Genomic DNA, 27568 nt, shown 5'->3' with positions numbered 1-27568 from the left:
GGGATGGGGGAGCCTGGTGGGCTGCCATCTGTGGGGTCATACAGAGTAGAACATGACTGAAGCAACTTAGCAGTAGCAGCAGCAGCAGCATCTGCATATCTGAGGTTATTGATATTTCTCCTGGCAATCTTGATTCCAGCTTGTGCTTCATACAGCACATCATTTCGCATGATGTACTCTGTATAGAAGTTAAATGAGCAGGGTGACAATATACAGCCTTGATGTACTCCTTTCCCAATTTGGAACTAGTCCATTGTTCCATTTCCAGTTCTAACTGTTGCTTCTTGACCTGCATACTGACTTCTCAGGAGGCAGGTAAGGTGGTCTGGTATTCCCATCTCTCGAAGAATTTTTCACGGTTTGTTATGATCCATACAGTCAAAGGCTTTGGCATAGTCAGTAAAGCAAAAGTAGATTTTTTTCTGGAACTCTCTTGCTTTTTCAAGGATCCAGCGGATGTTGGCAATTTGATCTCTGGTTCCTCTGCCTTTTCTAAACCCAGCTTGAACATCTGGAAGTTCATGGTTCATATACTGTTGAAGCCTGGCTTGGAGAATTTTGAGCATTACTTTGCAAGCATTCTTTGCCATTGGACTTCTTTGGGGCTGGAATGAAAACTAACCTTTTCCAGTTCTGTAGCCACTGCTGAGTTTTCCAAATTTGGTGGCATATTGAGTGCAGCACTTCAACAGCATCATTTTTTAGAATTTGGAATAGTTCAACTGAAATTCCATCACCTCCACTAGCTTTGTTTGTAGTGATGCTTCCTAAGACCCACTTGACTTCACATTCAGGATGTCTGGCTCTAGGTGAGTGATCACACCGTCGTGGTTATGAAGACCTTTTTCTTGTAGTTGTACTGTATATTCTTGCTACCTCTTCTTAATATCTTCTGCTTCTGTTAGGCCCATACCATTTCTGTCCTCTATTATGCCCGTCTTTGTATGAAATGTTCCCTTGGTATCTCTAATTTTCTTGAAGAGATCTCTAGTCTTTCCCCTTCTATTGTTTTCCTCTATTTCCTTGCACTGATCACTGAGGAAGGTTTTCTTATCTCTCCTTGCTATTCTTTGGAACTCTGAATTCAAATGGGATATCTTTCCTTTTTTCCTTTGCCTTTAGCTTCTCGTCTTTTCTCAGCTATTTGTAAGGCCTCCTCAGACAGCCATTTTGCTTTTTTGCATTTCTTTTTCTTGGGGATGATCTTGATTACTGCTTCCTGTACAGTGTCATGAACCTCAGCCCTTAGTTCTTCAGGCAACCTGTCTATCAGATCTAATCCTTTGAACCTATTTGTCACTTCCACTGTATAATCATAAGGGGTTTGATTTAGGTTATACCTGAATGGTCTAGTGGTTTTCCCTTCAATATCAGTCTGAATTTGGCAATAAGGAGTTCATGATCTGAGCCACAGTCAGGTCCCAGTCTTGTTTTTGCTGACTGTATAGAGCTTCTCCATCTTTGGCTGCAAAGAATATAATCAATCAGATTTTGGTATTGGCCATGTGGTGATGTCCACATGTAGAGTCTTGTGTTGTTGTTGGAAGAGGGTGTTTGCTATGACCAGTGCATTCTCTTGGCAAAACTCTGTTAGCCTTTGCCCTGCTTCATTTTGTACTCCAAGGCCAAATTTGCCTGTTACTCCAGGTATCTCTTGACTTCCTACTTTTGCACTCCAGTCCCCTATAATGAAAAGGACATCTTTTTTGGTATGTTAGCTCTAGAAGGTCTTGTAGGTCTTCAAAGAACCATTCAACTTCAGCTTCTTCAGCATTACTGGTCTGGGCATCTAAACCTGGGTTGCTGTGATATTTCATTCAATATCACAGTAATGATATTCCAAGGCAATATCATTGCCTTGGAAATGAACAGAGATCATTCTGTTGCTTTTGAGATTGCATCCAAGTACTGCATTTTGGACTCTTTTGTTGACTAGGATTTCTCCTCCATTTCTTCTCAAGGATTCTTGCCCATAGTAGTAGACATAATGGTTATCTGAGTTAAATTCACCCATTCCAGTCCATTTTAGTTCGCTGATTCCTAAAATGTTGATGTTCACTCTTGCCATCTCCTGTTTAACCACTTCCAACTTGCCTTGATTCAAGGACCTAACATGCCAGGTTCCTATGCAATATTCCTCTTTACAGCATCAGACTTTACTTCCATCACCAGTCCCATCCACAACTGGGTGTTGTTTTTGCTTTGGCTCCATCTCTTTATTCTTTCTGGAGTTATTTCTCCACTGATCTCCAGTAGCATATTGGGCTTCTACTGATTTGGGGAGTTCATGTTTCAGTATCCTATCTTTCTGCCTTGTCATACTGTTCATGGGGTTCTCAAGGCAAGAATACTGAAGTGGTTTGCCATTCCCTTCTCCAGTGGACCATGTTTTGTCAGAACTCTCCACCATGACCCGTCCATCTTGGGTGGCCCTACACGCATGGCTCATAGTTTCATTGAGTTAGACAAGGCTGTGTGGTTCATGTGATCAGATTGGTTGGTTTTCTGCGATTGTGATTTTCATTCTGTCTGCCCTCTGCTGGAGAAGAAGAGGGCTTCCCTGGTGGCTCAGATGGCAAAGAGTCTGCCTGCAGTGCTGGAGACCTGGGTTCAATCCCTGAGTTGGGACGATCCCATGCAGAAGAAAATTGCAACCCACTCCAGTATTCTTGCCAGGAAAATTCCATGGATGGAGGCTCCTGGCGGGCTACAGTGCATGGGGTCACAATCAGTTGGACATGACTGGAAGAGAATACATTTGTGTTAAGTCTTTAATGACTGAGCAACAAAAACAGTTGTCTTTTGGACTACTTCCTTGGTGACACAGTGGTAAAGAACCTGCCTGCTAAGGCAGGAGACATGGGTTCATTCCCTGGTCCAGGAATATCCCCTGGAGAATGAAATGGCAACCACTCTAGTATTTCCTGGGAAATCCCATGGACAGAGAAGCCTGGCAGGCTACATGCCATGGAGTTGCAAAGAGCCAGACACGACTTAGTGACTAAAACAGCTTGTTATAGTGTCTGTAGGAAATGAAAACAATCAGCAATGCAATGCTGAGTCTAAGAGATTAAATAATCCTGGAAAGCTATGGGGAGAAGTTTACATAGATTCTAAATATTAGGTGCTTGAATAGTGGTTGTTTGTGAGGTCTAGTTACCTTTTCCTGGTATAATTATTTACTGCTTTAAGTGGTGATTCTTCATTTTAAATGTCTTCAGTTTAGTCACTGAGTCTTGTCCGACTCTTTGCGAGCCCAGGGACTGCAGCACACCAGACTTCCCTGTTCATCACCAACTCCCAGAGCTTGCTCAGACTCACGTCCATTGAGTTGGTGATGCCATCCAACCATCTCATCCTCTTGTCATCCCCTTCTCCTCCTGCCTTCGATCTTTCCCAGCATAAGGGTCTTTTCCAGTGAGTCAGTTCTTTGCATGAGGTGGCCAAAGTATTGGAGCTTCATCATCAGTCCTTTCAATGAATATTCGGGACTGCTCTCTTTTAGGATGGACTGGTTTGATCTCCTTGCAGTCCAGGGGACTCTCCACAGTCTTCTCCAACACCACAGTTCAACAGCATCAAATGCTTTACCTTGCTTTAATACTCCAAGACCCAACAAATCCTTTTTTTGGAAGAGATGATTTCTACCTTTTGTGAAATCCAGTTCTGTTATCAGCTTCATGTGGGGGCCTCCTACTTTGAGGTTCATCGTTTAGGACACAGTGGTACTTTGTTGAGGTTTACGAAGCAGAGAAAGGGGGCTTGGCTAAGTTTGAGGTTAGATGTCAAGGCCACCACTTGAAGGGGAAAGAGCTTAGAGGATTTTAAAGTCACAGGAGTTACTGGAGGCAATGAATGTGCAAACAATGTGTCTGATGATCTCTGGGGAATTTAGTGTCTGAACACCTCACCTTTTTTCTGAAAAAGGAATGTCCATGGTTTGTTATTCTTATAAAAGATATGATCTCTCAGCTATTAAGCAGTAATATACTCAGTCAAGGCAAGAATGCAGCAAGATAAGCACTCCCTGCTTTGGAGCTGGGATAGGGAAAGAAGACTAGAAGCTAGTACAAATATGAATATTAAAAATGTTCATATACTCTTTGTGCCAGTAATTCCATGCCTAAAAATTATCTCTAGGTTAAAGAGATGTGAATTTATATGCAAACATTCACTGCAATGTTTATAGCAGTAGTAGCTAAGAGAGGATTTGTTAACATAGTACATTTATGCAATAGCCTTACAGTCATTTACACATTTATGGAGAATTTCATGATATGGTGAATTTAATATATGGAGTGTGCATGATAAAAAAAAAAAACCTAGTAAACACAGTATTCTGCTGCTGCTGCTATGTTGCTTCAATCGTGTCCAACTCTGTGAGACCCCATAGACGGCAGTCCACCAGGCTCCCCCATCCCTGGGATTCTCCAGGCAAGAACACTGGAGTGGGTTGCCATTTCCTTCTCCAGTGCATGAAAGTGAAAAGTGAAAGTGAAGTTGCTCAGTCATGTTGGACTCTTAGTGACCCCACGGACTGCAGCCTACCAGGCTCCTCCGTTCATGGGATTTTCCAGGCAAGAGTACTGGAGTGGAGTGCCATTGCCTTCTCCGTATTCTTCTATAAGTTATTATATATTATATCAAACAAATGAACAACGAACAAAAAGATGGGAATGGCCACTAATATGTTGTTTATTCTGGATGACAGAGTTTGGGAGACCAAGCTGCAGAACTGTATTTTTAACAAGTAATAAATACTTCAGTAAAAATTTCTTCCAAATCTGGCTAGCCAGTAATATTTATGGAATTGTGGAGTATAGACTGTCAAAAGAATTTCTCCTTGAGTTTGATAAGCAACAGTGATGACTTCTTTTTTGAGAACCTGTGTAGTAATGCAATTGCCTCATGAATTTATCCATGTTTTCTTGGGCATCTGGAAGAGCATCCTTTTTACTGACAGCAAAGCAGTAATACCTTAATGAGATCATGTCTTATTCCAGATTGCAGCCTGTTATTTGATGTATAGTGGAGTAGGTTAAATGCATGCATTCTAATATCTCCACACTTTTTAAAAAGCACGCATTGGGGTGATTACTGCTACCAACTATCCGTTTAGACCACAGTTTCATGTAGCAGGCAGTGTATTATCTGTTTATACTAACATAAATTAGCCTCCTGCCTCTACACAAGGGTGTACATTAACTCCCCAGATTAACACATAATTGGGAAAAAATGTGCTCCATGTGGAGTTCTGAAGCTTCAGGTTTTTACACGGATCCTTTTGCAAAAGCCAGTATGATTCTTTTAATACATTACACGGCACACAAAGTTCTCCTTGGTGCCAGTTTGAATGAATATGCAAGTGGCATGGAACAGAGAATCATGGTGCAGTCTCTGGAACTTTTCCTTGAAAAGTTCATTTCCCTGCTTGCTCATTCTAGGGAGGTAGCATGAACTCTCCTTATCCTGATGACCTTTTGTTCAGGATTCTTTTTCTTGATTAAAGTTAGCTTTTAAAGAAAGGTAGAATCCAACTGCTCCTGAGTGGTCCTTTTCTCTTACATAGAAACTTACAGTCCACTCAAGAGCCTCACTTGACAGTAAAGTCATCTCTTATCAGAAAGACAATGGACCAAAAGTTTTCTTTGCTAACTGAAGCCTTTTATCTTATTTGCAATATGCTAATTCATAGAGAGAAAGAAAAAAAAATTGGTTTCTTGTCTGTCTGAATTACTTTTGCTAGCAAGTTTGAGAGGCCTTTAACTTCTGCAGTTAATTTCAATTAGTTGTGCTGTAGTTTTGTAGTAGATAATCACCTCCAGAATCCAGGTCAAAAATCTTCTTAACGTACATGTTTTTTCACACCAGGCCAAAAACAATCAAAATTGGATCTGAGGACTTGATGCTATTGAGTCTCGTTAGCTTCTGCATAGCAAAAACTCATCGTAATGTCTTCAGAAGTATAATTTAGACACACAACTTGGAGGAAGAAAAGCCCGAATCAGACAAGAACCAGGATAAGAACAGCCAAGGCTCTTTTTAAAGATTTAGTTGTTCATAGCCTAAACTGCTTTTTCCCTCCACGCCAAATGCAATATTGAAATTCTGGTGCCAGTTTCCACATTATTTACCAGGAACTGCACACGTCAAATGCAGCTGCTTACACATACTTTTACTTCTTAAAATGACATCGGGTCCCAAACACTATTACTTGGGTCTTTTCAGAGAGCTTCTCATCCTATTGCTCATTCTCTGCAGGGGTAGTAGAATGGTGTACCGTGTAACTGGGCAGGAAACGCGCAAAGAACTGAGCAGCTGATGCTTCCCGAGAGTCCTGAGTCTACAACCGACGTATACAGAATCCCTTAACTTTTTTTTCTTTTCCGTCGGTGAAGAGCAGATTCTCCTGGGGGCAATCTAACGTTCTGATAAGAGGGTTACCTCCCAGGTTACCTCTAGCCGCGGGCGCGGCTTCTGTATACCCCCAGGACATCAGGCTGGAGCTGTCCACTTTCGCCTCACATCCTGAAAGTGGGGAGGGGCTGCCCCCGAGTCACAGGCTTGCTTTTTCAGAGTACCTTCTTACACATTCCAGTCACCCCAGCCGTGCATTCTCGAGGGCACAGGGCCTTCGGGAAATCGCTCCGGAGGAGGGGCATTAAGTATCTGTAGTTTCTACGCCTCCCACGTTTTAGCGCGAGGTTCCTACTGGGAGATGGGAAGAGACACTAAGCTCTCCTCCTATGGAACACTGTTCGGTTCCGATTTACCCAACTCGGAGGCCACGGAAGCACACAGAACTCCGGCGACGACAGCACCGGCTGATTTTCCGCTCTTCCCGGCTCGTTCTTCCGCCCGCGCAGCCCTAGCCCCCGCCCCTCGGCCCTCCTCACAGGAACCTGCGCCCGGGCCGCTCCCGCGCTTCTCCCCTGCCACCCGCAGCGGCCTGCCTTTTATAGACGCCACAGCCAATGAACGCTCTCCTTTCCTTCTGCCCGCCCGCCCGGCCAATCGACGCGCCCCTTGTGTAATCTTCGGCTCCTCGACTTCTCTCGGCTATTTTCGTTGTTGCTGGCTTTTTCAGGGGCTGGTTGCTCGCAGCCAGAGACGCTGCTTTTTTTTCCGGGTTCGGAGCCGTTCCGGATGCTTTAGGCTGCCGGATGTCTGATCTCCGGATAAGTGAGGCGTTTCTGTACATGGATTATCTGGTAGGTGCGGGGCAGGGGTGGCGTGTCGCCCCTCGGACCCCAGCGTGCCCGATGTCCCTCCGCCTGGAGGAACAGCCTTTTTGCTTTCTTTCTTTGGGATGGGATGCCTTTGGGGTTCTTTCTCCCGCAACCAGCTCTGGAGCTGTGCCGGGACTCAGAGGGGTGGCAGCTGAGGCGGTGGGACCGCAGCTGCCAGGGAGTGGTGGAACTGACAGGTAAAGGTGCGGCCCGGGCCAGCGGTTCTGTGGGGCGAGGGGCGCACGGGCGCTCCTCGAGAGATGGGGCCGCGGCGGCGGGGCGTCTTTTGCCCGTGGTCGGTTCTTTGCTTCCCTCTGCACTCCTACAGAGGACTTTCTTTCCCAGGAAGCAGGAGTTTCCCCCTCTGCCTTTAGCAGAACTCCAGGTACTATTAAAGAGCCATAACCGGAATGGCTTACTAAGTGCCCGGCAGCCCCGGTCATTTGGTTGTTATTAGATCTCTAAAGCTATGACCTCGGTCGCCGCGAGGTTTTAAAAGCACATTACCATATAGTAGACGGGACTAAACTACATCGCAGCCTGGGTAGAAAGGACTGGGTAGGCAGGCATTGCCTCACCGTCTCTGCCGTGGATGCTTCTCTTACCCGGTGCACAGATTGGACCCTGTCTGAGCTTTTTAGGCCAGGCTTGTGCTGAGAAGTTTAGGTGGGAAAAGTGTCAGCTCAGTGTTGGGGCTGAACATTGCTTTAAAAATGCACTTGATTTATGTGTGTGTGTATAATTATGCAAAACACCGCATATTGTTCGAGAAATTATTTCCCCAGAGCTGCATGTTTGTGTTCACGGGGACCCTCATTAATGTTGGCTGTATTCAATCCTAAACAATTGCCAGGTTTACCTTTTTATCTAGAACCCCTGTTGCAATGCAGAGTTGAAGTAAACGGTAAAGACATTGACCGTCCTGTCATCTTGTTGAACACATGCTGTTGGTTTCTGCCTGCAGATTGGCCTGGCAGAGATTTGCCAGTGCCTTCTAGGAATTACACTAATGCTGTACTGAGAAAGACTGTGAATGCGTGCACAGTCAAGAAACTCTGGACAAGGACTGGTTTTGTAATGCTATCTTGTATTTGGGCTTATTTCCCCTAAATCTTCCTGGTTTGATGGGCTTGTGGGGAGGGGTGGTGACTGCAGTTAATATATGACCTTGTGCATTGAGGGGAGTAAAAAACTGAATTCGAATTCTGTTTTCTTCTTTTGTTGATGTCAGTAACTTCCTCTGTCTTTGTGATAAAGGGACATTAGGTGCCCACAGTGTAGCCAGTTAAGGAGGTTATCTGATTGGGGGTTCTTTAAAATGCAAAGTGCTATGTAGGGTAAGAGAGTTGTCAGACGTTTCTTAAAGACTATTTTCTGAATTAAGCAATTGATTATTTTGTAGCTTGTCTCCTGCACTACTATGGTTTTGTCTTGCAGTTGCCCGAATTAAAGCCAAAGTTTGTTGAGGAAAGGGCTGCCTTACCTATACTAATGAAAGCTGATTTTGGATGCTTAGTTAAGTAGTTCCTAAAAAGGAACTTGCTATTTTATTTGCTGAGTGAGTTTTAAAGTTGCAAATGGCATTGTAAACCTCTCTTTGAGGTGCCAAACCCACTACAGCAGTTAGTGGGAGGAAAACAATTGGAAGACTCTGGTTAATTACTCAGGTTAGTTTCCTGGTGGGGAATGCTTGTGGTGCTCTAGATTACCTTAAAAGCAGATTCTTTTCTCCTCAATTTCCTAAGTTATGTGTCAAAATCAATGGGCCCTAAATTTGACATGGCTTTTTTGTTTTACCTGCCTTGCCCCGATATACCCTATGCATTCCTATTTTTAAAAAATCATTATTTTGTCACCTTGGCTCTGCTTTTTAAAAAATTCACAAGTGTAGTGAAACAGTCCCATAAGAATCACTTGGCTAATCATCGGTGGTGAGGAAAAAACTCTTAAAGGAAATAAGTTCTGATGAGTGTGTCAAGTATCCGCTGTGAAAAGACTTAAGGAAATCCTTAAACCTAAAGGAAAAAGCCTCTACTGGTGGTCTTCTCTGTTTACATTTTACTTAGTTCTCAGAGAAAATGATGTTCCACACATCATTCCTCTTGCCTTTCAGATGGACTCATTTGCTTTTCCATAATTTTTATGTGGTGTTTATTAAAAACCAGTTTCTGAAAAATGAAAATCAATTTCGTTGACTGGCATCTTACTTTAAAAATCAGTTCCCAAGTTCTTTTACTTGCCTTCCAGAGAAAATGCACTCCTTTCATTTCTAGTTTGACCCTTCAGATTTTGCTGAGCTTGTGAACTAGAGTAAGTGCCCTGTCCATGCACTTGACAGGAATAGCGTGTATGCCATCTTTTCTTCTCTTTTCTTTTTAATCGGTGTTTGACTTTCTTCTTCTTGCTGCTGGAAGAGGGAGCTGTGTGTGTATGCATTGTCCATTGTTCTTTGGGCTGGATAGCATCACTTAACCTTTTTTAATTGCAGGAGATTGGAAGGAAGAGAAATGAGAGAAAGAGGTGCTTTCAATAAGACTGTGAATATTAAACAGAGGATAAAACTCTCTGATCTTAAAGGCTACTGTTGATTTCTTTACTTGAAGGAAATGCTATGAATTAGAGGTGACAGATAAGGTGAAGCCCAGGGATAGTGCCTTTCTATTTAGGATAAAGTTTTGATTGATTTCAGTTTAGGAAACTACAATAATGGTAATTTATGTATCCTCAGTAATTACATGTATCACCCTGTACGCTATCTTTATTTGTTGAATTGAATGAATATGAGAAAGAAGGGACAGCTTTTCTCTCCAGCTTCTAAAGTAAGACAAGATAACATCTGTTTGGATTAGGTGTTTTACTCTGGGGAATGCAGAATGTATCTTTTACTCTTAACTTTAAGATTATCAGGTATTTGTTTTGCCTGGGTGGCCATTTAAAAATGAAAATCTCGGTTTTCCAGTATTTAAATATAAAAATGTCAGTATTGACAGGCCATATACCTTTTTCCCATTTTAGGAATGGGTTTTAAATGCCATGTTCACACCTGTCAGGTCTGTAGGTGAAGATTCTGTTGCTGTTCCAGTGGGCAGTACCAGCATCTTCCTGTTTCTCTTCTGACAGGTAGAACTAGTAAGACAGTGTGTGGAACTTTCTGAATAAGAAGATAGTTAAGCTATAATGGAAAACGTGTTTACCAGGTTTTCCTGGAAGGTTGGACAAAATCAACTTCTAGATTCCTCTCGGTTTAATATTCTTTGTGTCCTGACTCATGTTGATTGGCTTGAATTTTACCTCTTCCTCCCTTCTGCCATCAAAATAACATCAATAAAATTTGGTATGCTTTGTGTAATGCCAGTGATGATTACATGGGATGATGGAGGGAGAGTGATTTATAAATAGCATGTTGCTTTTCAGATGTAGAATGTTAATATACTGTGGTTATGTTGCTCATATTATTCTTAAACCTCCTATAGAATGACTGATGCCTCCTATAGAATGACTGTGACTGCCCAGTTTTAAAGATTGGGCTATCTTTTGAATTAGTCTCAGTATATGGAGAGATTTAATGTCATCAGCAAGCAGGAAGTTGCAAGACTTCCTTGAGGATTGTTTACTACCTATAAAAAATAAAATATGTTCCTTAATCCATCTAACAAATATTTATGGGACCCCTGCTTTGTGCATGACCCTGAAAGTCGTGGAGGATGAGCCCCCACTGGGATCACCTTGGCTGTAGGACTGGAGGGGGTGGGTGGCCCTGCAGGAACCTGTGGCAGTGGACAGATAGGTAGGCAAGTGGGGGAGGAGGCAGCCTGTGATGTGCTCCTTGGCTCTCTGGTAGGTTTCCCCTGTGTGTTTCTTTGTTTCATTGTGAACTGAAATGCAAAGCTGGGACTGAAAATACATCTAAAAGTGCTTCCTTGGCTGCTAATTGTCAGATAATGATCATTTTACCTGTATGTTGGGTTTGGGATCTAATAAGGCCAGAGTTCTAGGTTTCTTTTTCTGTATAGATTGGTGAACCTGGCCTAGTTTCTTGGTCACAGGCTATACCTGTCATAAAAATTTGTGTGTCGATAGGGAAGATCAGGTGAAAGAAGACAGATGGATCAGCACAAACCCATCACCATTTGCAGAATACAAACCAAGTAACCAACCAGCCAAGAACAGAAGCTCTTGATGTATTGATACACAGAACTCTGAGGTTCTACTAAGTTGTAAATGAGCCTATTCTAAAAGAGGAGTGAAGGCACAGTTATGACTTTTGTCTGATGTTCCGTGGTCTTAGAAGTGTGCTGTTTTTTAACTGTGAATGGCTAAGAATATTATAACTTATGTGTTCTATGTATAGTGATAATATAGGCCATATATTTTTAATCTTAACTGCAGCTGGATTAGTTAGTCACATAGGTGTTCTTTTATTAATAAATCATATGATAAAAAGGGAACACAATAACTGGTTCTTTTAGCAAAAAAGTTTCAAAAATATCCAGACTGTGAAGCAGAAACTGTGATGTAAGGCAGTAGCTCTGGTTCTTAACTGTCTGTGGTTCAGGCTTGTAGCATGAATCCCAAGAGAGCACACATGGGAACATGATTCATGTCCTCTGAGAGCTTGCATTCTGAAGGATGCCTAAGCTGTGTGCTTGTAGGCATGCTGAGGGTGGGGGGAGTTAAGCATAGGTATTATGAGGATAAAATAGTTACCGTTTATTGAGCACATACTGTGGTGCCAGATAATGTAAAGGCTTTCCACATGTAGTGCATTAAACCAAGGCTGAGAGAGGTTTTGTAATTTCCCCAAGTTCACACAGCTAACAAGTAATAGAGCTGGGACTGTGGTCCCAGAACCTTCCCTCTTCACTGCCTTCCTTCCAGCTTGGTGTTAAAGCTATTGGAATGCAGTTGAAGGTTTTACAGTGTATTTCATGTAATTACCATGTTACTTCTCCAGTCAAGAAATCAGGGGCCAGGAGCAGGCTGGTCGATGTTCCCTTTGCTCAAAGACTTGTTTCTGCTAAATGACCGTTAAAAAGAAGGCTGGATAGAGAGAGAACTGTGTCGTGTCCTGAGCCTTCCACCCCGTGATGTTCTGACTCTGGTCAACTAGGTGACCTTCACCAACTAATGTTTTATCAAATAACCACACGTGGGTTTCCAGGCAGCCTTGGTACTCCGCCCCCTAGTGTCACTTCAAGGACACCTTCAGAGTCACAAGCCCCAGTCATCTTTTTGAAGAGGTTCCCGAGACTTAGGATCTATTTGGCAGTTTATTTGAAATCTGCTGTTCTCCTTAAGCAAGTGCTGCCTGTTAAGTGGGGCTTTGCCTAGCAGACACTACACCCAAGTGGCCTTTTGCTTTTGAATTTCTGTTGGGCAGAGTCTCCTGATGCTAAAGGGTTTACTTTCGAGGAAGAAAAGATTTTCAGAGAAAGTTTGGTAACTGCATTTTGGTTAACAAATGCTGATACTTCGCACAAATTGAGTTAAAAATGGGCTTTTATTTTGGAGTCTGTGGCCTCCTTACTTATTCTGTGGCTCTTCCCCAGGCTTCTCCCCAAATGCTTCTGGTGTTTGGTTGAATCTAAGAAACCCAGTTCTTGTTGACCCTTATTTCTGAGTATGAGCAAAGTGAACACATTTGCTTCTGGCAGGGCTGGCTTCATGGGCATGTGGCTCAGAAGGGCCCCCATGCTTGGCCGAATGCTCTGTGGTTGCCATCTTAAAACTCTTAATTTGGGGAGCTTTGCAGATGTTTTCATTATCTGAATCTGTAACTTGTATCAGTGCAGGGTCCCTGACTATCTTGATTATCCTTTTATCACTAGAATTGAGTCTGATGCAGTGTGAATATGGAACTATATATCGCGTACTATGCAGAGTGTTTTTACCTGCATTACCCAATTTAATCCTTCCAGCAGTCCTGTTGACCAGATACTGCTGACTGACAGACATACTGACTTAGAATAGGAGGGAGCTTAAGGCTCTGTGAGGTGGAGCAATGGCTGGGATCATGTAACTGAGTGTCAGGGCTAGGGTACCAGCCAGCTTGGGGTTTCCAAGCCCATGCATGTAAGCATTATTCAGTACTGCTGTAACTGGTAATAATTAATAGTTAAGAGGATGAGTGAGAGGGGCCATGATTCAGACACAGGACTGGAAGTTGGGAGGTTACTTGATTGCTGCTGTCACCTATGAGAAGCCCTCCTGGGAACTCAGTGACAGCTCTGCTGCAGTTGAGGAAGTACACGTGTCTGTACCTTAAAGTGAGAGACTTCGCTCACCTTTTGCACCCTCCCGCCCCACCCTGGTGCATAAGCATGGGCGCTCTGCACTTTGGTTCATAGCCAGATGCACATGATTTTGCAGGAGCATCTCATTTATCAGGCTCCTTTGTACCCAGATTTGCTGGGAATGGTTCTGACTTCGGGATTGCTTCTCTCAGGGTCAAGGACTTCGACCCTAACAATTGTGGCCATGTCTCCCCCAGAGGGATTCCCGAGAGTTCTTTTCTCACTGAGAGAGAGCAGCTTCTCCAGGCTCTCTGGGGGAGCAGTTGACAGCCTGGAGCCATCCTAGGACCATTGGTTGAGGTGCAGAAGACCTGCACTTGTTCCTTGATCAGTCTGTACATGGAGTCAGGAGCTAAAGCAAAATATGATTCTTTCACAGTTTTATCTTTGGTAAAATGCAAATGTTCAGAAAAGTACAGAAAATGAGAACACACTTCTGTGTACCTACCTCCCTGATTAAAGCTGTTAGCATGTTGCCGTTTTAACTTCAAAATGCTGGATGCTTTTTAAAAAAAGAAACTTGAAGGGGAAAGCCTTCTGCTCTCCCATGCTTTCTTCATCCTTCTCCATGGTGACAACTACCCCAAAGCAAGTGGGCACTGTTCTTATGTGTGGGTTTTTTTTTTTTTTTTTTGCATTTAAAAAATTATATTTGCATATATGTGTAAATAATATGGTACTCTTTGTGGTTAATAATTTTAATAAAATTGTAACATATCACCCTTATTGTCTTGAAACTTTTTGTTTCTGTAATGTTTTTAAGATTAATAAATATTTCTGTTTGTATTAGTAGATATTTATTTTATATTTCTAGTTTAGATACTACCATTCTGGCTTTATATGTAGAGATCTTATTTGGATTTTATGGGAAGCTCAAAGAAAAGGTGTTGGTTTTGAGGCGTGATTGTGTATATGTGTTTACTTGTTTTTAGTACCACACAATGGGTCATATGAACTGCTTAATGAAATTTTATTATGCGCATTTCAGTGAATCATAATTTTATTAACTTATCACCTTATCACTGATTATTCTAAATTTCAATTTTTTTAGTATTGGTATTTGTTATAAATAATGCTGCAATGGACATTCCTTAAAAGCTCTTGGATATTTTATGATAGTGTATTGTAAGCAGCAGTAGTCCTATGGTTTCAAAAAGAGATTTTGATGCCAAGTAAGTTTGGAAACTAGGTCAAACAAAATTAAACAAGTTTCTTTATTGTATAATCATTAATATGTAAATATTCACAGTGCATCTCAAAAAAGGAGATTATTACTGGCAGTGTTTCTAATCCTTTGGAATATTTTTATGATCAAGTTCTAGTAGATTTTATGTAGAATCAAAAGGTACCTACATTTTAAAGCTTTGACTTATTGATTAAATAAGTTAATAAACTATGCATGGATATAATCAGCTGCTGTTTGTTAAATCAAAGTTATGTAATAGTCAAGATGGTGATAATGATGATGATTAAGAATTTACTTTGTCCTAGATTCTGCTCAGTCACTAAGTCATGTCCAACTTTTTGTGACTCCATGGACTCCAGCCCACCAGGCTCCTCTGTCCATTGGATTTCCCAGGCAAGAATACTGGAGTGGGTTGCCATTTTTCTCCAGGGGATCTTCCTGACCCAGGGATTGAACCCATGTCTCCTGCATTGGCAAGCGGGTTCTTTACCAATGCACCACCAGGGAAGCCCCCTAGATCCTGCGGGATCTAACCCAGGTCTCCCGCATTACCGGAGGATTCTTTACCAGCTGAGCCACCCGGGAAGACCAAGAATATTGGAGTGGGTAGCCTATCCCTTCTGTAGCAGATCTTCCTGACCTAGGAGTCAAACTGGGGTCTCCTGCATTGCAGGCATATTCTTTACCGGCTGAGCTACCAGGGAATCCCCGAGATCCTGTAAAGAGTGCTTGATAGGCATTTGCTGTTTGTTTGGTCCTTTCATTGACCCTATGAGGTGCTGGAATTTGTGTTTTTGTTTTATGGTTGAGGAAACTGAGGGTCAGGAGTAACCTCAGCTGTCTCAGTTGTTATGAGGGTTGGCAACACATCTGTTATCTTACTGTACGTGTTTTCATTATTGTGATAGAGAAGAAAAAGTTTGAAACCCTGTATTTGATTTCCCAGATAGTCCACCATTACCTACATGATATAAGGTGTTTCCAAGTGTCAGTCTGTAACAGCAAGGAAAAGTCAAGAATGTTACAAAGTCATCATACATTTAATTTATAGACTTAAAAATATGAGGTTATATCTTTCCAGCTTTTTGTGGATGTTAGAATATGCTGTCTATTCTCATGATAATGAACAACAGTATCTTTGTCTATCTCAGTGTTATTACCTGTCAGAATAAAAGGATGATAATTCTTAAACGTCCTCAAGTTTGTATGTATGTATTAATATTTAGAATGTACTTACTTCTAAAACCCAAATGCTGAGAACCTGGTCTAAGATTAATTCAAACCACAATTTTTCATTTGAAAAAAAATTCAGATAGCATCCGAACCTCTGTGATGAGGTTGATTGTGTTTTTTTTAGTGCCAAAGTGCTTTTTTAAAAGAAATTGCTTTATAATTTCCATACGGATTGGTATGAGTCCATATAATGGCATCAACAGAAGTGGGGAGCAAGTGGAGATAAAAGTGAATCATTCTTCTCCTCTATGTCCTTGATCTTGATTCCGCAATCCCCCTTCCCTGCCACCCCCCTCCCCCACCCCGCTTCAGTGACACTGTGGGGATTTTTTTACTCTCCAAAAATGGCCGTGTACAATTTTTGTGGAATAATATAACCAAACATTATGTAGGAACACATTCTTGTGCATTTTAACAGCTGGGCGCAAAAGATTTGTTTTTGATCTTGGGTAAACCATGTTTTTCTTTCTTTTTTTTTTTTGGTCTGTTCTGCAAATTACTTATATTGGGACTTCTAGTCCCCCAAAGAATGTTAAAGTTAATTTTTACTATCACTTAAATTTTATTTCCTTTTTCTTGCTCTGATTCAGGTATTTTTTAAAGATAGTAATTATGACTAGTAAATGAGAATCTTATTTACAAAAAAAACTTTCACAAAGGGCTTTTTTGAGGGTTGAATGAGAATGTATATACTGGACTTCTTGAATATAAGCTGTTACATAAAATGAATGTTCACTTATGTTTTTCTAATCATATTTTTTAGTCACCAAATTGTCTTCTTTTTAATTGAAGTGTAATTTGCATACAGTAATATGTACAGTCTTAAAGGTACAGCTAGATGAGTTTATGGGTTTTCCTGGTTGCTCAGTAGTAAATAATCTGCCTGCCAATGTAAGAGATGCAGGTTCCATCCCTGGGTCAGGAAAATCCCCAGAGAAGGAAGTGGCAACCCACTTGAATATTCTTGCCTGGGAAGTCCCCGGGGCAGAGGAATCTGGCAGACTACAGTCTCTGTGGTTGCAGAGAGTCAGATTGACTTAGTGAATAAACAACAGTAACGAAGATGAGTTTATATGTACCTGTGTCTTGTAACCACCCCCAGGTGGATATGTAATACCCCAGAAGGCTCTGTAGGGTATTCCTGCCTAGGTGTTCGTTCCTATGCAGTGTTGACATAGATTAGTTTGACCCGATTTTGAACTTCATATAAATGGAATCACAGCTAGGTGTTCTTTTGTGTGTAGTTTCTTTTACTCAGCATGCCTGTGTAATCCATCCGTGTTGCATAAACCAGTTCTTTTCTGATTGCAAATTAATATTGTATGAATATGCTACTACTACTAAACTGTTCATTCTATTGTGATGGGCGTTTAGGTTGTTTCCAGTTGGGGTATTTGGAATAAAGCTGCTACAAACCTTTTTGTTATGGTTTTGGGGGAAGTAATGCATTTTTGTTGGGTAAAGCAGAATTTCAGGTTCACGGGGGCATACATATGTTTAGGTTTACTAAGTACTGCCAAACATTTCCCAAAGTAGTTTTGCCACTTAGACTTGTACCAGTAGTGTAAAAGGTCCAGTTATTTTGTATCCTCACCAATAGTCTTTACTTTGTCAATCATTAATTTACTTATTTTGATGAGTGTGTACCCCAAATAAATTTAAAGTTGCCCAGAGCTACTTCCATATGTTTAGGCATGAAAACAATATAATGTAAGAGGATCATAAGACAGATTTTTTTTAATTTGAAGAAATTAGTTGACCATATTCTTTGGTTGTGTGATTTCACTTGAAGATCCTGTCTTGCTGAAGAGGTACTGTGGAGGTCAGTTGACCTGGTAGTATTCCTGGCTTTACAAGCAACTCAGTGTAAGGTTTGGGCAAACCAGTCAGTGTCACTGTCTTCAATTTCTTCATCTATAAAAAGGTGAGATTAATTAGATATCTTAAGTGTTTATTTAAAGTTTTCCTTAATCATCTTGTATCCTTCTTGGAATAGCTATCTTTTTTCCCATTCTTTCTAATTCTTTAAGTGAGTGATCATAAATTTGCCTTTACATAATTATCATTTATTCAAGCAGCTCTAATTATTTATAAGCTTTTTGTATTCTGGTGCTGTCCTGGGCACTAGGGATATATACAAGTGAATAACACATTGGCTTGCCCTCAAAGAACTCATACTCTTGTAGAGATGAAAACTAAGCAATTATGTTTTGGAGTGGCATATTCTACTCAAAGGGAAATACAGGTTACTAATAGAGTATATGAAAGGGAGTCTTAACCTGGACTTGAGGGCCAAAGAGAGCTTTTTCAGAGGAGTCATTTTTAATCTACAACATTGAAGTTGCGGAGTGTTGGCCCAGTGACAGGCAGGGTCAGGGCCAGGCAGAAGGAACAGCATGTGCAGGGACTTGGGGGTGAGTAACCCCGTCGCTTTAAGAACTCCCAGGGCTCAGTGTGGCTGGAGCAGAGTCAGAAACAGTTGGGTACACTTTGCTGCAGAGTCCATCTAGGGTCACATTGTGGGAACCTTTAAAGTTTGCCTAGGGTGACATGGTCAGGTCAGGCTGCAGTGTGGACAGGCACTGGAAGGGGCAGTGGATGGGAGGAAGAAGCCCAGTTTGGAAGAGGCTATCCTGCTTCACGAGTGAGATGATGGTATTCACAGCCAGGTAGAGGCAGGAAGGATGCAGAAAAGTAGATGGAGTTAGGTAACATTTGTGAATTGCCAGGATTTTGTAATTGATGGTAGAAGATGAGAACAAAGGAGATTTTAGGGATAATTTTCAGGTTTTTGATTTGAACATTGTTCTGATTATCTATTACTAACAAACCACCTTAAAACAGTGGCTTAATAATAGTCATTTTTTTAAACTCATGAATCTGGAGGTGAATTGGGTTCGACTAGGCTGTTCTTGCTCAGGATTCCTTATTAAGGTACCATCAGATGGTGGCTGGGCACATCTCAAGGCTTCTTAGAACACTGGTCTGGCAACATGCAAATCTGGGGGATTGGAAAATGTGGACTCCTGGGGCATTTCTCTTCATGTATCTTTCTACATGAGGCCTCAGGGGGCTGCACTGCTTACATCCAGATTGAAGGCTCACAGAGTACATGTATCAGGAGAAACTGGTGGAAGCTACTGGTCTTTCTAACCTGGCTTCAGCAGTCATGCAGCATCACTTAAATGGCACTTGTTCATCAAGGCAGTCACAAGGGCAGGAGACAGGCACCTCCTCTGGGTGGCAGGAAGTCAAAGGGTTTATGGGCATGTTTTAGAACCATCGTAGACATCACGGAGGCGAAACGGGTCATGTACTGTGGTAGGTGACACTTGAAGGAGTAGCACATGGAGAGGCAAGTGAAGACTTTGAGTTCAGAGTTTGTACTGCTTGTGGGAAGTCCAAATTGAGATTCAGTGTGAGAAGCTGAATTAGGTGGGAGCTTAGAGGTGAGCTTTGGATGAGTTAAAAGCAGTATGTAACATTATCGTTACTTGCTGTGTGTGTGTGTGTGTGTGTGTGTATGTGCTCAGTCATGTCCAGCTCTTCGCAACGCCGTGAATTGTGTAGCCCAACAGACTCCTCTGTCCGTGGGATTTTCCAGGCAAAAATACTGGAGTGGGTTACCATTTCGTACTCCAGGGGATCTTCCTGACCCAGGGATCAAACCTGCATCTCTTGCGTCTCCTGTATAGGCAGGCAGATTTTTTACCACTAGCACCAACTGCAAAGCCATATATATGTGTGTGTAACTATATTATTAAATTATCATTGTGAGACACAGTGCTAAGTATTTTTCATGCATGATTTATTGCTTTTCTCCTTTTAGAGATTAGAATCTGAGACTTAGAGAAATTATGTCATGCCTGCAATGTGATGGAGCCAGAATATGAACCCAGGTCTTACTAATGTCTGACGTCACATCCTTAACTGTTTAGATGGTAACTGAAGCCATGGCCACATCTGAGCTCACCCAGGGAGGGTTGTGCTCAGTATGGAAGGGAGAACCCGAGGAAGTCTAGTGTCACTCTCAGGGCTGGTACATATTAGGCACACGGTTTTTGTGGGATCAGCAAAAGGAAAGGAATCTTGAGAGAGAAAGAGAGCTGCAAGGTTGGGAGAAAACCTGCAGAGTGTCGCGTTCCACAGGCTGAGAAGGGAGACCTTCCAGGAAGGGGAAGTAGCCAGTTGTGTTTCCCGTGGCCCAAAGATCATGGAAGATGATGGCTGCACGGTTACCTGGGTCAGAGGCTCTCAGAGGCCCAGTGGAAGTGAGGAATTCACACTGCTGCAGTCAAGGCTGTCTGGAAATTTCACCATGGATGAGAAGAAGACTCGGGCTGGACCTGGAAGATGACTAGGGACATTGAGGAACTGCTTTCTTTTCTAAAGGGGGCTGAACTTGAGATGGTTAAATGCCGATGAAGTGGAACATGAGGTCGTCTTGCTGAATGTGACTGAAATATGGTTGCCTAGGGGTTGGAGCTGAAGTAGCTGCAATGAAAGACCAGGGCAATGATGACCAGGACACAGATGTGTTGGTTGTGGTGCACTGTTGAAGTCATCGGAGACCATGACCCAGCAATGACAAAAATCTGATGTCTATGGTACTTTTGTTTTTTTCTCTTCCAGACTTTGGAAAGGAAGGTCTCAAGAAGGTGGACAGTTAGATTGATAAAAGTTGGGCTTTTTCCAGGGTGAATTACTGGGTGGATAATGGAATAGAGGAAGTTTAGGACATGGGCAAGAGGTTGGTGGAAGTGATAGAGCACCGTGAGCTCCAAGTTAGTGGAAAGGAAGGAAGGGTGAGTAGAGGATGTGAGGATGGGTGGTGCTGATAGGACTGAACAATAGGTGTTATTTGGAATAACCGTTCAGAAAACTGAGGGAGAAAACTCATTGTGGGAGACAATAGGGTATATGAATTTAAGTTTTTGGAGAGAAGGCTCCAATGTGTGACTGTGTTTGGCCTTGGGAAAGATGGGGAGCTTAGGAAGTAGAAGAGGAAATGTACCCAAGGTGCTGGGTAGCGCACCCTTGTGGTTGACAAAGTTGATAGGACTTGGGCTGGAGCAAAAGGCTGAGGCAGATTCAGAAATCCTCGGTGAAAGAGGGGAAGGTTGGCCAATGTCCTTGACAGGCAGAGGCGGACAGCACTAGATGTTAGAGCTCATTGCCCTGAGTCTTGAAAGGAGTAGGGGAGAAGGAGGGCTCTGGAGATCCTCCAGGGTGACCTCCAGGGACGGAGTTAGGCCATAGGGGGCACTTAGGAAGCCTTTGTGGGTGTAGAGGAGTTTTTCTTTCATTGTTGTGTACGGCAGGTTCTGAGCTGAATTGCCGGCCTGGCTCCACCGCTCTAGATTTGGCAAGTTGCTTAACTTCTCATTGTCTCATTTTCCTCCTCTGCAAAGTGGGATAGTAAGAGTGACTACCTCTTGGGTTGGTTGTGAGGATTAACTAAAATAGCACAAGTACTCTAGAACAGTGCCTGACACCTCTTTCTCTGTCACCCCTCCCCCCCTTACTGTTGTCCTAGCAACAACATGGAAAACCGCTTCACAGTGTTAAACATTGACAGGCACTTTCTAAGGGTCCTGTGAGGTAGGTATCATCTCTATTTTTCAGATGTTAAAACTGAGACATGGAAAGGTTAAGCAACTTGTTGAAGGAAATACAGCTAGGAAGTGGCAGAGTTATGCTTTGAACACAGGAAGCCTCCCTTTTAACAAATACTGCATAATTAATGCATATTAACTAGCCCACCATCTCGCCTTCTACCACCGGCCCCTGAACCACCCCCGGTACCAACACCACCATGTCAAGAGGCCTCTGTGGAGAGGCTGGAGAGGGACTGGACTTGTGAGAGGCTGAATTGCTGGAGAGGAGGCACAGAGCCTCTAGAGTGTGGGATAAGAATAACTGTAACACGGAGGATGGTGGAAGCAGGTGAATGTTGTCCCAGAATCATTTGATGTAGCAGCTCCCTGGTCAGGCAGGTGGGAGAAAGTGGGCCCAAGTTGGTTGTGCTGCAAGGAGGGAGTCCTTGTTCGGATAAATAGACCCAAAGCTCAGTTACTTGATTCCTAAGACCCTCAGTCTACTCTGCTGCTAAGAGCAGTAGCGCTTCCACAGGAGTCTTGGTCCCTGGTGAGAGAGGGGACAGGGCTGTCTTAAGGGAGCCTGTCAGCATCTGACTCTTTCCACATGGGCTGTGTCTCCTAGGAGGCGGTGTGCGGTTTAGGTCCTTCAAACCTTCCCATACCAGACTCCCAAGGCAGAGCATTGGGGGTCGAGTGTGCTGAGTCCAGAAGCTGAGGATGGCCCAGATCTTCCCAGTAGACCAAAAGCTGGTCGGTCTCAGGCAGCTTCTTGGTTTTGTGACGGCAACTTGCTTAGGGCTGGTTTGTCAGAGCAGCTTCTGTTCAGACAGTCACGTGGTAATCTGAGTGAATTGTTAATAACGCTGCGAAGACTGTGTTAGCCTGGCTTCTGTCTAAAGTGACCACAGAGTGTAGTGTTGCAGAAATAACTTCCGGTTGGAAAGTTCATCTTTTCCTGCTCACTCTACTCAAAGCCTTCTCTCTTGCAGTCTTCCACTGACAAGCCTGAATTGAGGCTCCCTACAGGGCTGCTCCGGTAAGCTCACTGGACACTAACTACAACGAGGTGCCCGACCAAGGGGGCAGGCATGCCTGCGATCCAGCCCCAGCCAGCTTGCCAAGGTCCCCACTGCATACTGGCAGAGAGGTGCTGATGCGCTCGCTACAGCCTTGCCTTGGCTCTCTGTTACTGGACAGAACACAATGTCACAGTGCAGGGCTGGGCTGTGGGCTTCTTTGTCTCCCCAGAGCCCAACACAGGTACACATGATGGCTACTAAGTCAGTGGTTGGGCTGAGAGGCTGCACAGAGTAATATTTAAGGGCACTGACCTTGGAGTCAGACGCCCTGCATTTTCATTCTAACTCTGTCACTTACCTAGTGTGTGGCCTCTGTGCCTCAGTTTCCTCATATTTGAAATAGGCATAATACTACCTACCACTCAGAGTTGAGTTAAAATACATTTATATGAAAGCATTCAGCAGAGAGCCTAGTACCATGAGCATGATAAAAGTATTTGCTGTTACTGGATTGGAACTTTCTACATAAAACAAGAACTTAAGATTCTGTTGTTACCAAAAAGACCCCATTCTGACTCTATTCCTTTTTCTAATACCAGCTTTTCAAAAATCTTTCTGCCCCTACCTAATTAACATAGTGCAGAGTAACTAGATTAAAAATATTGCAGCTGCTGATTCTTTGTGTTGGGCGTAGTTCTGTGCACTGGAGCACGTTTAGCTGCATCCCTGGCCTCTATGCCCTTGTTGCTGGCAACACCCAACCTCTCCCCCACTCCAGCCGTGACATCAGAATGTCTCCAGATATTGTCAGTGTTCCCACGGGGCAAAAAACCAGTGTAAGAACCTCCAAACCAGACTATCTAGTTTCTCATAACTCAGTATCGAATTTCCAGAAGGAGAGAATCTGGTTGGCTCGGCTTGACTCCGGGTCCAATTCGATCCAATTAACTATAGCCAGGGCTTCGAATCACTTGGCAGAATCTGGCTGCCAGGAGGAGAGGGCACATCCTACTCCCAGATAAGAGGGATGGACACATATTCTAGGAAGGTCTTTCTACTTCTGTAATTCCAGTGACCTGTTCTAGTCTGACTCTCTTTACTGTATTTGTAGGAGATTGAGAGGGGAAAAAAAATATTGCAGCTGCTTCTCATTTGGAGGAGTGAAAGGTCCTGGCATGGCAGAGGGTAGCCCACATTCTGCCACAGGCTGGTTTTGCTGTTACATAAGTGTGGCCAAGTGAGTCAGCTCACTTTGAGGGGGCAGGTTTTCTGAGGTCTTACTGTGGACTGCACTGTTGCTTGGAACTCTCAACTTCTCTTTTGTCGCAAACAGGTTGAGAGTCAAATTTCTGCTTTTGAGAACTTTTCTTCCCTTAAACGAATGTTTCCTGAGAGGCAGCATGTTATAGACAACTGAGCACTGGGCTGATTTATTGGATAATGTTGTCATTTTTAATGTTTTCTGAATGTGCTTTTTTTTTTCATATTACTGTGCTGGATGTAGAAAACCTCTTGTAATGTTTGAAGTTCTCTTCCTCTCTGTTTTATTTTACATAGAAATATTGTACATCCCTGGTGTTCACCAGTAATATTTCTTAGTGTAACATGATTTTCCCTATGATTTATTGGGTTTAAGATATGTGTCCTGGAGACTGGGTCACCGAGACAGGATTATTTGGTCATTCCTGGGCTTCCTTTGGGTTTCCTGACTTTTTCAGGGCCCCTGTGAGCTGATCCTGGGCTGTGGGCAGGATTACTTCATGAGCCTGAAGAGGAGCTGTTCTCTGTCATTTTTGTGGACTCAGGCTGCAGTTTTTATATTATTGTGTGAGTGATTTTAAAACAACAGCAGCAAGAGCAAATGAATATTCTTTTAAAGGTGAATGTGCGTGCAGATATAAAGAACAAATTAGTGGTTACCAGTGGGAAGAGGGAAGGAGGGAGGGGCATGATAGTAGGGGAGTAAGAGTTACAAACTGTTGAGTATAAGCTACAAGCATGTATTGTACAACTTGGTAAATTTAGCCATTATTTTATAATAATGTAAATGGAGTATAATCTTTGAAATTTGTGAATCATCTTATTGTATACCTGTTAACTTACATAATATTGTATATCAGCTATACTTCAATTTAGAAAGTCTCTGTGTAGATTAAATAAAAATAAATTTCAATTAAAAAAAAGGGTGGTTAGCATTTTCTTGGATTTTCAAAATTAGCAAGGACTTTTCTTTACTAAACAACATTTCAGTCACTATTGATTTGCTCAAAATGAAACATAGTGACTTTAGGTCCTCAATTTTAATTCAGATGTGCAGCTCTGTGTTCAAATACCTAGTTACAGTAGAATAGGGATCTGGTAGGTTTTAAAATAATTCCTTGAAGGATATTTGTCCAGATTAGTTTTGGAAAAAGTAAAGCCCTATTTCTACCCTCCCCGACCCCTTCCCCATCTTCTCTTTCCTCTTCCTGTCTAACTTTCCTCATGCCACAAATGCTTATTCTTTTAACGCAATTTTATTAATCTCCTTGATTATTACAATTAACACAATAACAAATTGGTCATAATTTGCTATGTTACAGTTTTTAGCAAATAGAAAACTGGCAGACAAGATAGATCAAGATCTCTTCCTATGTCAGCCATCCAGTGCATTCCATGAAGTAGTAACTGTGCTTCAAATCCTAAATTAACCCAGACTTTTGGTCACTCAAAAATAAAGCACTAACAGAAGTAAAACTCACAGTGAACATCTCTGACTCACAGACAGGTATCTTTCTGGCCAGATATGCCTTCTAGAACCCAGTGGCCCAAATCAGTCAGGACTTCCTCAGATTTTTTAGTTTTTTGGAGGAGATCCTAAATATTTATTGTTTTTTGGTTTCAAGTAATTACTCAGTCAGAAAAAGTGCCAAAGTTTAATTTGCTCATAAAGTTTTCCCCCAAAGTATTCCATTTTTTGTTAAACATCAGGGAAGGTTTTCTGTGTAATTGAAACCTCAAGAGACTCTAAGAACTGTAACACGGAGAATACAATTTCTTCATGGAAACTCATGGGGAAGGAACCCTTGTTTAGGAAAGTGAGCCAGAAAAAAAAAAAAAAAAGAAAGTGAGCCAGGAGAAGGATGGAGGGAACTGATGAGGGGCCTAAGGTATAGGGGGGCAGGAGAACCTGCTTCCTGTACAAAGGTGGCAGCAGGAGAATGTCCAGGACACGATGTCCTGAAGGCCTCTGCCACCAAGCATGTTAGCAAACATGGACTCTCTCCACTTGCTCTTTCAGTTCCCACCTCAGTAAATGTGGCAGCAATGGAGGCAGTGCTGTCCAGGAGAGGAGGCGGTTCTACCATGTGTGTGTTAGATTTCCATAGAGGGGCCAGGAGATTCAGCAGCCTTCTAGTGAGCAGATTTTTTTTTTTACATATCTGGTAACAAGAAGTACATTTTATTACTGCCATTTGTCTCCACGGAGTTTTTGAGTGCATTTATTTATTTATTTTTTTGATAGTGGAGTGCAGTTTATTACACCGGCGGGTCCAAGGCAGAGTCTCCTCTTAGCCAAGGGCCCCAACCAGCATTTGTGAAAATCTTTTATACCCCATGTGTATGTGTCCAAACCCACCACCCCAAATCCCTTGAGGCTTACAAAGGAAGGATAAATACAATCACAATAACCCCATCATTCACGTGTTATGTGTTCAAACAGTTAATAATCAATAAGCCCACGGTTACATTCCAACTAGTTAATAACCGATAAGCCTGTGATTACATTTCGATAGATACTGTCCGGAGGCAGGGGTGATTAGTGTCTGTTTTTTCTTCTTCAAGATTCCCCTGCCCAGAGCGGGGTCTTATCCTTTCATTGTCATTCCCACAGGCGCTAAGCACAGAGATCAGAGTCCACTGGAGAGGTGACCGCGCACAATCAGCACGGACAGGCCTGAGATGGAGTCCAGGCCTTATGAATTTCTTCTTCATTCCCCCCTCTTGATGCTCTTAGTTTCCATAACGAGCAACATTTATTGAGATATATTGTACCTTAGCCCTCCTGCCACCCACATGAGAGAATGCAATCAACTTCTGGGTTCCAAAATTCACAAGGCATTGTAGGAAGCAGGGCCCACAAAGCAGTATGATCAAGATTACTATAACAACAGTTCATTAGACATGGCTTTCATTTGATTTTGCATATCCTCCAAGGCAGTAGATACATTTTTAGACAGGTCAGGGATGTACACACAACATTCAACTTTAATTATGGTGCAAGTCCCTCCTTGGGCTGCTGTGAATATGTCTAATGCCATCCTATTTTGAATTATTTCCTTCCTCATCTGAATCTGTTCTTTTTTTAAAGTTTGAATGGCTTTAGTACTGTCTAAGAGGGCCTGTTTAGTGAAATTAGTTAAGGCCTCTACCTTAACCATGATATCCGTTGTCTCTACAGAGGGTACAAACAAGGCAACAAGATAGTCATACCATTGGAACACGGATCGTGTCCATCTTGCATGCAGATAAGGCAGGTTTACTGGAGGCTGGTGTAGGCTAGGCTTAGTTCTGCCATGGGCGAAAGCAAATCCTAATGTGCAACGCCCCACCCAGCCAACTGGTACCATGGCCATAAGTTAAGCCCACAGAGCCACTGGGTCCCACTGGGGGCTACCCAGCGGATTCCAGGCCAGTCGGAACCGGGCCACTGAGCAGACTGACTGGGGTGATAGGTAACTTCCAAGATTTGTTTACTTTGTTCAGAGGACAAATAACAATTCTTTTGGGTCTAGGGGATGGTCTCCAAATCCAACTTTCTGTTCTTTTTGTTCCCAGCAAATAGTAGCAGGGGCAATCAACTGTCTTTTCTCAGGAGTCATCTAGAAATATTCATCCCAGACCTGGTAGCTCAAGGCACCGGGAGGCCTGTCCCCCTTTTGTAAGGGAGCCCTTTTCCTCTTTAATTTTCATATATGAGGTATAAGCCTCTGTTATCTCCGTAAGGCTGGTGTTCATGTTAAATGTA

At 42.6% G+C, this 27568-nt stretch overlaps 1 protein-coding gene across 1 annotated transcript in view; it reads left to right on the top strand.

The window, feature by feature from the left end:
- The first annotated feature begins 7080 nt into the window (after nt 1-7080).
- The window catches only part of ARL15 (ADP ribosylation factor like GTPase 15), a 448900-nt gene continuing 428412 nt past the window's right edge, over nt 7081-27568 (top strand). Inside the window, exon 1 of the mRNA XM_065905256.1 lies at nt 7081-7211. Within this exon, the coding sequence (XP_065761328.1) occupies nt 7164-7211 (48 nt within the window). The 5' untranslated portion in view covers nt 7081-7163. The remainder of the gene's footprint in view (nt 7212-27568) is intronic.

The sequence above is a fragment of the Muntiacus reevesi genome, chromosome 14 (assembly GCF_963930625.1).
Source record: "Muntiacus reevesi chromosome 14, mMunRee1.1, whole genome shotgun sequence".
NCBI classification, from domain to species: Eukaryota; Metazoa; Chordata; class Mammalia; order Artiodactyla; family Cervidae; genus Muntiacus; species Muntiacus reevesi.
The sequence above is the reverse complement of the archived record's forward strand: the minus strand, read 5'-3'. Positions and strand labels throughout refer to the sequence as shown.